The sequence below is a fragment of the Lates calcarifer genome, unplaced genomic scaffold (assembly GCF_001640805.2).
Source record: "Lates calcarifer isolate ASB-BC8 unplaced genomic scaffold, TLL_Latcal_v3 _unitig_936_quiver_2287, whole genome shotgun sequence".
In the NCBI taxonomy this organism is placed as follows: domain Eukaryota; kingdom Metazoa; phylum Chordata; class Actinopteri; family Centropomidae; genus Lates; species Lates calcarifer.
This window is the reverse complement of record NW_026118107.1, coordinates 1-11,126: the sequence shown is the minus strand read 5'-3', so window position 1 is coordinate 11,126 and position 11,126 is coordinate 1. Positions and strand designations below refer to the sequence as shown.

General features: G+C 40.6%; 1 protein-coding gene across 1 annotated transcript; it reads left to right on the top strand.

Annotated features, from left to right (window-relative positions):
* Nucleotides 1-3,927: 3,927 nt before the first annotated feature.
* On the top strand, nt 3,928-10,582 carry LOC108880397 (galactose mutarotase; the record flags this gene model as incomplete). The annotated part of the gene is made up of 5 exons (XM_018671895.2): nt 3,928-4,028; nt 5,387-5,582; nt 5,995-6,149; nt 8,789-8,902; nt 10,489-10,582. Coding segments are annotated over exons 2-5 (550 nt in total), but the record flags the coding sequence as incomplete, so codon positions are not given.
* Between the last annotated feature and the right edge of the window lie 544 nt (nt 10,583-11,126).

Genomic DNA, 11,126 nt, shown 5'->3' with positions numbered 1-11,126 from the left:
TTTGCAATTTAACTTCGTCTATGTCTTAAGAACAAATTATCAAATTTTGAAGTCAATCGGATAATGCGTCTAGGACTAGTTCGCGTTCAAGCGACCCCTGGAAATGGCCAAAAACACACAATTTTTTCACCTTCCGGTCAAAATAAAAATACTTTCTGTTGGGTTTAGAATATGGCTCCAAGAGACTTTTTGGTGCGTCATGGGATGTTACATATGTGTGCAGATTTTCAGATTTTTAGGCGCAACGGGCTTGAGGGGCTGTTCCGTTTAAAAATGTAGGTGGCGCTACCGAGGCCATTTTGCCACACCCATGCTCAAGACCCCTAAATTATTAAATTTTTCGCCGTGCCTGACGCGTCTGCAAATTTTCAGGAGTTTTGACGCATGTTAAGGCCCTCAAAAAGGCGATCAAAGAGGCGGAAAAAGAAGAAAAAAAATAATAATAATAATAATTAAAGCTGCGAGCAGCGTTGAACGGGCCCTCGCACCCGGCGTCCGTCGGGGGAGCGGCGACCGCGGGACCCCGGCAACCGCGGGGTCAACGCAGGTCGCAGGGCACACGCTGGCGTAACAGTTCACACTTCCCAGATGTAAAAATTTTAAATAAAAGCTTTTATGCTAATTATTTTCTGTCATAATATTATTCAGAGCTCATCATCTGTGACAGATCATGGCTCTATTGACTGTAACCTCCCTGTGGCAGCTTCTCACAGACACAATCAACTCCTCTTCCCCTCCCCCCTCAGACACACACAGACACACACACACAGAGACCCCTTTCCAAAAACCCATCAAAGAGTAATACAATGGCTCCATCTGTAGGATAAAGTAGAGAGTCGCAACAGGAAGTTACCCCAAAATCTGAGGTTTCAAACAGGAAGTTGGGTTTCCGAACTTTGACGGGCCAGAACCGGCACACGCTTCGACCCAAACTCACAATTTTCGGAGCCAGTCTTCCAAAAATCCTTAAGTCTGTCCTGACAACATTTGAAGTGAATCTGGTCACCCGTCTAGAAACTGGACATCACACTATAAAATATGTCATTTCCTGCTATAAATAGGTGGTGCTACAACAATTGTATGAATATTGACATATGGATGTGTGCAGATAGGTACCATTAACAATCCTGTAAAGTTTGATGCAGTTTGGACAAAGTATGGCCGAAATATAGCAAATTTAAAGCAACTTCCTGTTTTGTGGCGAGTGATCGAACTTTGAGGGGCCATAACTTCCACGCCCTTCAATGAAAAGTCCGAAACTTTTGCAATTTAACTTCGTCTATGTCTTAAGAACAAATTATCAAATTTTGAAGTCAATCGGATAATGCGTCTAGGACTAGTTCGCGTTCAAGCGACCCCTGGAAATGGCCAAAAACACACAATTTTTTCACCTTCCGGTCAAAATAAAAATACTTTCTGTTGGGTTTAGAATATGGCTCCAAGAGACTTTTTGGTGCATCATGGGATGTTACATATGTGTGCAGATTTTCAGATTTTTAGGCGCAACGGGCTTGAGGGGCTGTTCCGTTAAAAATGTAGGTGGCGCTACCGAGGCCATTTTGCCACACCCATGCTCAAGACCCCTAAATTCTTAAATTTTTCGCCGTGCCTGACGCGTCTGCAAATTTTCAGGAGTTTTGACGCATTTTAAGGCCCTCAAAAAGGCGATCAAAGAGGCGGAAAAAGAAGAAAAAAAATAATAATAATAATAATAATAATAAACCGAACGAAAACAAGAGGGTCCTTGCAACTCGTTGCATGGCCCCGTTGGGCCCACGCAACTCGTTGCTCGGGCCCTAATAATAATAAACCGAACGAAAACAAGAGGGTCCTTGCAACTCGTTGCATGGCCCCGTTGGGCCCACGCAACTCGTTGCTCGGGCCCTAATAATAATAATAATAATAATAATAAACAGACCGAAAACAAGAGGGTCCTTGCAACTCGTTGCATGGCCCCGTTGGGCCCACGCAACTCGTTGCTCGGGCCCTAATAATAATAATAATAATAATAATAAACAGACCGAAAACAAGAGGGTCCTTGCAACTCGTTGCATGGCCCCGTTGGGCCCACGCAACTCGTTGCTCGGGCCCTAATAATAATAATAATAATAATAATAAACAGACCGAAAACAAGAGGGTCCTTGCAACTCGTTGCATGGCCCCGTTGGGCCCACGCAACTCGTTGCTCGGGCCCTAATAATAATAATAATAATAATAATAAACAGACCGAAAACAAGAGGGTCCTTGCAACTCGTTGCATGGCCCCGTTGGCCCACGCAACTCGTTGCTCGGCCCTAATAATAAACAGACCGAAAACAAGAGGGTCCTTGCAACTCGTTGCATGGCCCCGTTGGGCCCACGCAACTCGTTGCTCGGGCCCTAATAATAATAAACAGACCGAAAACAAGAGGGTCCTTGCAACTCGTTGCATGGCCCCGTTGGGCCCACGCAACTCGTTGCTCGGGCCCTAACTATTAGTGGAGCCACATTAACAAGCAATAAATGAGCATGGCATGACCTACTGTAGTCCTTGAACCTTTATGGTATGTTATTTCTCTTAAAGGGTCCTGAGCTCATGCAGTAATTGTACTGTACATGAGTCAGGAATGTCTGTGAATATTTGTATCATGTTACTGTGCTAGCTTTTTAGTTATAGCTCAAACTAAAGATGCTCTTTTCATCTGTACACGTCAGACTGAAGCACTCTGATGTCACAGTCATGTCATGTGTGATGGATGGTAGAGATTAGAAAGGTTCAGATATTTAAGACTTGCAAGCGTTTAGGTAATGGGACAACTCAAGATGGTTATGTGGTCTATAAATTGGTGGAGTAAGAGATAAGAGTACAATTAATTGACAATGTAGCATTATATCCATTACATTTAGATTTGGTTGAATTGAACGACAGCTGATGTAACCACTCCAAAGTTGTTTGCCATTTCAGGCACTTAAGCAACAAGTCAGAGCTTCCAGAAAATTCAGTTTGCTGGTTGTAATTATGACTCAGATGTTGATGAGAATGATATCCACCCGCTGAAACTTTTTGTAGTAACTTTGATATGACATAAATGCTGCCAACAGGTTTTATTATACCACACTATAGGACCCAATATAATATGTTTGATTGGTGGCATTGCAGTTAGTGGATACACTATGTGCAACCTAGCACAATTCCAACCAATAATGCGGGGTATGGTAAGAGGTCCAACACATCTCAAACTTTTAACCAGAGAGGTTTCTCAGCCTAATTTTAAGTTACTCTCTCATTTAACTAATATCACAGCACAAGTAGTCTTCACCCACTGTCCACTCTTACAAATGTAAGTGCAGCTCCACGTCAAAATCAACATAAATGAACTGTCAGTTACACAGTACAAATGGAGGTTATGGGAGTGGGGGTTATGAATCTCCACTCTATAGCATTGTGAAGAAGCCACATGCACAACATGTTGAACTGCAACCATTAAAATTTGTATATATAATATACAATCATTCTAATACAATTCATGTACAACTGTGCCCAAAGCACTTCAGTGTGCATTTATAGTTTAGTAATTATAGGGAAAGGGTGAGCATGTGTGTTCTGTACAATATCAAGTGAATAATCTGTCAATGGACAATTGCTGTAATGTTCCATGTAATATCTGCGTGTATACATAACTAGATACCATTTAAAATTTGTGAGCAAATCTGTCTATTTTTCAGGGAGGGCATTTTTGACATTTTCAGAGCTTTGTTCCAGAGAGAGCAGAATAAAGTTAAGCGATGTCTTCCCCCAGATGATGTCTACAGTGTATTTTCTTCAATTCTTGAGGGTTTTTTTTCTTTAAAAAGAAAATTCTGGGTAGAATTGAAAATGCCTCAGTCACTTCATTTTGGTGTCTGAAAAATATTCCTGACTGACTGCCTGTCAGGCCATACTGAGGGAATACGTGTGGCGTCTTTATGTGCGCGTCATCGTTACAGGAAGTCGGATGTAAACTCGTTGGGCTCCAAAGTCTCAAAGTACCTAATGGACGTGTTTCGAGGTGAGAGACAGCAGAACCATCCACAGTATTTGCAGCTAGCTCTCGATAGCCATGGGCGCTGACTGTATTGTAGAGACATTGAGGTTATGAACAGTCACATAGTGTAATATCAGCAGTTAGCAATAGTTCACTTACTGTCCTCTTCACAGCTTTGCTGTTTTTATGTTTGTACCTGTGTATGTTCACGTGAAGATCTTTTTCGGCAATAATGGCATTTTCACTATTTGGACGCTTGTACCTTGTTTTGCATACCTTTAAGCATAAATACAGCGTATGCTGAGGAAGATTCGTGTACCATGACTTCCCTAACTGTCAGTAAGTTACACTGTAGCCCATACCTTAAGTTATCATTAGGAGTAATTAGTTGGGGACAGAGCTAACCCTGAAGTTGGAGACAATGTAGGTTTATATTTTCGTCAAAATATACACTGGTTTCAGAAAGTATTGTTTTGTAGATTTTAATTTAAATGGCATTTTTGTGCATCAGTCTACACTCAATTACCTCTAATGACGAAGTGAAAACATGTTTTAGAAATGTTTGCAAATTTATTAAGAATTAAAACTGAAAAATTAATATGTGTTCAGCTTCATCCTTTTTGCCTCCTTAAGATGAGTCTAGAACTTGACTGGAGTCCAACTGAGGCAAACTGAAATGAGTGCACATTTAGAGAGGCAGGCCTGTCTATACAAGGTCTTGAGAGGATCTGCCAGGAGGAAATGAGATAAACTGCCCAAATCCAGATGTGTAAAGCTTGTAGAGACCAACCAAAGAAGACTCAAAGATAGAGTTCCTGCCAAAGTGACTTTTGCAAAGTACTGTATTAAGGGTCTTAATACCTTTACAATGAGAGATTTCAGATTTTGACTCTGATTTTTCATAAACTTACAAAAATAATCTCTTTAAACATGAACCTGAATCCTCCAGCCCAGAGCAGACTTGGACTTGGACACGAATGCTGTGTCAACCACTGCCAGTTCCTAACTACACTTAACTATTCTGATATGTCTGATTTTGGTGCACAACAGATTCCTCATCTGTGCCTGACAAGACTGAAACACACAAGGATGAATCTTTCCAATGTTTCCTCTAACGCTAGCCATCTTGATGCGCACTGCTCTTTCACTGGTCAACCTAGCGCAAGCTGCAGTGCTGGATGGGGCATGTTCATAGATCTAGAATTTCTTAATGTGGAATTAAGCATAGCTACTTGTCAGAGTTTTATTTATTTATTTATTTTTTTGCTTTTACTTTTATGCGTAAAACATGTTAAATGAAATATTAATCATAGCAGAGTATATTTACATGCTTAAAAACATGTTTGCAGAGGAACTTTAAGGTGATGTCCTGTTCTATACAGTCCTCTAAGATGACTGAAGTGAGCCATAAGCAGTGGGGACAGGTGTCTGGCCTGGGCAGTGTGGACCTGTGGGTCCTCCAGTCTTCCCAGGTGCGGGTGGAAGTCCTCACCCTGGGTGCCATCATCAGGTCTGTGTTCTGCAGAGGGAAGGATGGTCAGATGGAGGACATAGTCTTGGGCTATGATGACCTGGAAGGTAGGGAGGAATGTAACTGTCCACACATAGCATGAGACTTCATATATAGGATTTCTTGGCCCAGGCATTAATGGGACATGTGGCTTTCAGAATCAGTCATGATCAGTCATCAATGTTGAAGTGTAGGATGACATATTTAAGATGCTGCCAGTCCAACACTAGGTTATTGTATTTATTACTTCTATGTTTAAATAAGTCTGCTGTTGAACACATTCAAAAGAAATGTAGGTTACAGAAATGACTGCTGCTGTTGCTGTCTTATTAAAACAAAATGTTTGACATAAGTTTGTTTTTCTGATGGTAGAGTTTCAGAATTAAAGAGGCCAGAGGTGAGGGACTGTATGTGAGGTCAATGTAAGACAGACGTTACATTGGTGAAGGTGAATTAGAGTAACCTGTGTTGTCTTGTCAGGTTATGTGTCAGATAAGCGGTACCTGGGAGCTGTGGTGGGCCGTGTGGCCAACAGGATTGCACGGGGATGTTTTGTAGTGGAGGGAAAAGAGTACCAACTAGATATCAACAATGGACCTAATGCACTGCATGGAGGGCTGCGGGGTTTTAATAAGGTAAGACAAAGTGAACATGTTTTGTCTACTTCAATGAGTATGTACAAAGCTTCAAACAATTTCTGTAGAACCTAAGTGGTAAAATATTCACCTCTTTGTACTTGTTTCTCATAGGGTTCAATTCTGAGTTGCAGGTAATTCATACTCATGTTTGGCTGAGGTCTGGCAGTCTGTCCTAAATTGCCCGTAGATGTGAATGGTTTAGATTTAGGTTCAGCTCTTGCCACTCCCATTGCCTCTACCTCAATCATTAATCTTTCAATTTCATCGGGTTACTTTCCAAAGGCCTGGAAATCTGCTATTGTTGCCCCTGTCTTTAAATCCGGTGACTCAACTTCTCTGCATAACTACCGCCCAATAAGCATTCTTCCAGCTATTTCCAAAATCGCAGAAAAATGGGTGGCACAGCAGATTGTCCATCATTTAAACAGCAGCTACCCCTCTCTCCACACCATGCAGTTTGGTTTCAGATCCAAGCATTCCACTGAATGGTACATGCCTCTTTATTGAGAAAATAAAATCCTTTCTTGATAAGGGTGGAGTTGTAGGGGCGGTGTTTTTGGATCTCAGGAAAGCATTTGATACAGTAAATCTTCTTACCAAGCTCTCAAAATTTAACTTCTCTCATAACGCTGTGAGCTGGATTGAATCATATCTGCGTGATCGAACACAATCTGTATCAGTTAACAACTGCAGATCTGACTCTCTTACGCTAACCTCCGGAGTCCCTCAGGGGTCAATATTAGGTCCCCTTTTATTTAGTCTTTATATTAATGATTTGCCCACTGTTTGTCCTGAAGCTGAATGCTTAATGTATGCAGATGACACGGTTTTCTTTGTTCATGGTTGTACCAAAGACACTGTTGCCATTAAACTCACTAAAACAATGTCCTGTGTCACAACTTGGTTGCAGGAGTGCTGTCTGCAGCTAAATGTTTCTAAAACTGTAGCCATGTATTTCACTAAAATAAATAGAGTATCACCTGACCCTGACATACATGTTAATGGAGAAAAAATACAAATCAGCCAATATAAATATCTTGGGTTAATAATAGATTCACAGCTTTCCTTTAAAGCCCATATTGACAAATTGTGTAAAAAAAATCAAGTTAAATCTCGCAAATTTTCGCACAATTCGAAATGAAATGTCAACTGAAGCCGCAAAAACGTACTTACATTCGATGATTCTCAGTCATTTCAACTATTGCCTAACCAGTTGGTCCCAGGCTGGTCAGAGTGCACAAAAACCATTGGAAGTCTTGTACAAACAAGCAATTAAAGTTATGGATAAAAAACCTAGGCACTATCATCACTGTGCAATTTTTAAAAAATACAGTATTTTAAACTGGGACAGTCTTCACACATTTGCAGACTTAAAATTGATTTATAAAGTACTGCATAAATTGGCTCCTGATCCTCTGGCAGAGTTCATCAGCCAAAGAAACAGCCTTGAACGTGTCACTCGAGGCTCTGTCAGAGGTGACTGTTACATTCCTCTGCGCAGGAGCACTTTCAGTAAGTCGGCCTGGTCATTAAGGAGCGCGAGTGCGTGGAACTTAGTACCTGAGGAGGTTAAACTGGCTACAACATACAAGGCTTTCACAAAAAAATTGAAAATGTGGCTTATGAACACATACAGTTGCCAACACTAAAAGATAAGCCTGTTGTCATGTTGTGATCAAATGTCATGTTGTGATGTCGTATTTATTTATTTTTTTTAATTGTATAGCAAGTGTTTGTATATGTATTTTTTATTGTAGATGTATTTTATTGCCTTTTTACATCATGGCCAGGGGACTACAGATGAAAACTAGCCTTCTGGCTAATTCTGGCTTTTTTAACCATGTATAATCATGTATTTTATGAAATTGCACTGTCCCCTTTTAAATAAACTAAACTAAACTAAACTAAACTACATGGTTGTTCGACTGTGATCGACTGGTGATCTGATTCCTGTTGGAAAAGTAGGAAATAAAAGAAATGAGAACAATTAAAGAGATGCTAGCCCACTATACAGTCCCTGTTCGCACATGGAGCTAAAATGCATCTCTGGCTTTGTTCACACAAGCACCTGACTGACCTTTGGATTTTTGAGGCTGATATCAAAAATGATCTAATGACTCTAATTACTTTATTAAACACATAACATAAAGAAACATTTGTAATAAGGATCCCTTAAATTTTGTTAGTAAAGAATTGTGACAAAGATTTGTTCTGAGGTTGAAATTTTACAGTTGAGGATAAACTTGTCAAATTGAACAAATGCAAAGAATGGTAATCCAAATGGTATCAATTACATTTATAAACAACACAAACACATTAAATGAGCAATGAGGAACTAAACATTTTCAGAGAAGGTATAACAAATGTATAACTCCAGTTCCATAGTCCCAGTCCATTTAGAACAAAATTCACTTTGTGAAAGAAACATTGTAAAAAGGGGGCTCTAAAAAAGACCAGAACTGTGGAAAATATGCCACTTGACTGCTCTAAGTCTGATGAAGTTTGATATTTATACATTTATACAATCAATATATGCAAGTGTTCTTCCCACACCATCACTCCACAACATGTAGCTACATGTATGCTTCCTGTAAATGTACTATTTTATTTTACATCACCTGTTATGTGTTTGTCAGGCTATCTGGCTTGCTACAGCAGTGGAAGGTGGTGTACAGCTGAGTCTCACTAGTCCTGATGGAGACCAGGGTTATCCTGGAGAGGTTCAAGTCTCTGTGTCCTACACCCTACAGGTAAACTCACCTGGTTTATAACTTTACAGCGCTGTTGCTTATCACCCTCAAAGCATTTCAGACATCCCATATCTTTTTATCAACCGTGGTCTTCTTTTGGCTGGGCTGATCTAAACTTAGCACAAAAGTAAGGAAATTTGTGTTTGGTAGATTATTTCTTTGGTGTAACAATGCTTCTTGGCAATGAACCATATACCGTTGGAAAGCCTGTTTATTACCCTTTAAAAATGGTGCCACAGTTGTAAGGAACATGCATTTGTGGGATGAACAGCAGAGCTGAGTATGTGGGTTGCGCCACATGTTCTCTGCCAATGCCAAACAGCTCATATTGCTGTTGCTACTGACTCTTGTTTTGAGCTTCTGGTACCCCCAGGTGCTGCCAGTCTTGTGAGTATGGGCCCTGCTACAGTGGTCAGTAGATGTCTGCTCCAAGAATCGGCATGCCATGTTTTACTGATCTGGACAGGGCCAGTGCGATATTGCAACTTCAAGCTGGTGACCATTTCCTCACCCTGTCAGCACTTAGGAACCGTAGGTTGTCCTCTACAGATTTGCAGTCAAGGTTTGCAGGATGATATGAGTCCAGATTCTGCCTATGGCAGTTGGATCGTGGGGTCAGTCTGGGACCGAACTTTATCCTCCAAGATGACAACGCTTGCCCCATCAGAGTGGGGTTTATCAGAGACTACCTCCAGAATTTGAGAGTGGACAGGATGGAATGGCCTGCCAGTAGTCCTGACCTCAACCCCATTGAACACGTATGGGATCAGCTTGGGCGTGCTGTTCGTGCCAGAGTGACCAACACAACCACGTTGGCTGACTTGCAACAAATGCTGGTTGAAGCAGTGTGTGACCAGGCTGGTGACCAGCATGAGGAGGAGGTGCCAGGCTGTTGTGGCTGTGTATGGTTCTTCCAGACGCTACTGAGGCTCCTGTTTGTTAAATGAATAAATTGTTAAATTGCCAATGTGTCTTCTTTCTTCAAACTTCAATCATCCAATCCACCAAACACCAAACAAAAGTCCAATGGCAGAATAAGCTGTTTGGCATTGGCAGAGAACATTTGGCAAATTTTTCATTGGCACAACCCACATACTCAGCTCTGCTGCTCATCCCACAAATGCATGTTCCTTACAAATGTGGCACCATTTAAAAGGGTAATAAACAGGCTTTCCAATGGTATAAGAGTTATTGCCAAGAAACATTGTTACAACAAAGAAATAATCTACCAAACACAAATTTCCTTACTTTTTGTGCTAAGTTTAGTTGAGGGCTCGTTAATGATTCTGTATAACATTTAAGAAACAAAACAGTTTTTGTTAAAACTAAACAACCTGGGATGAAAAAGGTTCCATTTTTGGTAAATGTAGAGTAGTTACAGTATTTGTCACAAATGTAAGCTCAAAGAAACATTGCAAAATCCCATACTTAGTTTATTGTCAGTTGTTTCACTGAATTAGAAAACTTTGTCATCCTTAAAAGTAGACCCTTTCCATAGTTTTACAGCCCCAGACATTAGATTGATTTTGCATATAAATAAATAGCTTGTAGATGTGAGTTTAATAAGATCTGACTTGTATGTTCAGGGGGAAACACTAACTGCTGAATACCAAGCCAGGTCTACCAAAACCACCCCCATCAACCTCACCAACCACTCCTACTTCAACCCTGGCTGGACAGGTAAGGGCAAATGATCAGCTGTATGATTATCCAGTATATCATCAGTGCTGTATTTGTTGTAGGAAAGGTGCAAGAAATACATGAAGAAAGAGAATTATGAAAGAAGACCACTGTTTCAGTTAGTTATGATCATCTCTAATGTAGAATGAGGGAGATTTAAGCTGGAGAGAGGCAACATAAAAGTAGGTGGAGAGAATACAGGGGAGAGATGAGGTTGATTTAGTTAGTTAAGGTAAATGAGTGAGTGAGTGAGTCAGTCATTGATTCAGTCAGTCAGTCAGACCGGTCACTAAGGCTGGTTTTATTTGTTCAGCAAATCTCATTGAGGTCAAGATCCATTTTGCAAGACAGACATGAGAACACCCAACAACCAACACACATACACACACATTTGCATAGCTATCCTTAGGGCATTGCATTGACTTCCATTCATTGCGGAGAGAGCTAACAAAATAGATACTGGATTTAAATGTTGAAATAATATAATAACAAAAGTAATATAGAAGTTTCCTCAGCTCTTAACATGGCTGCCACTGAGATACTT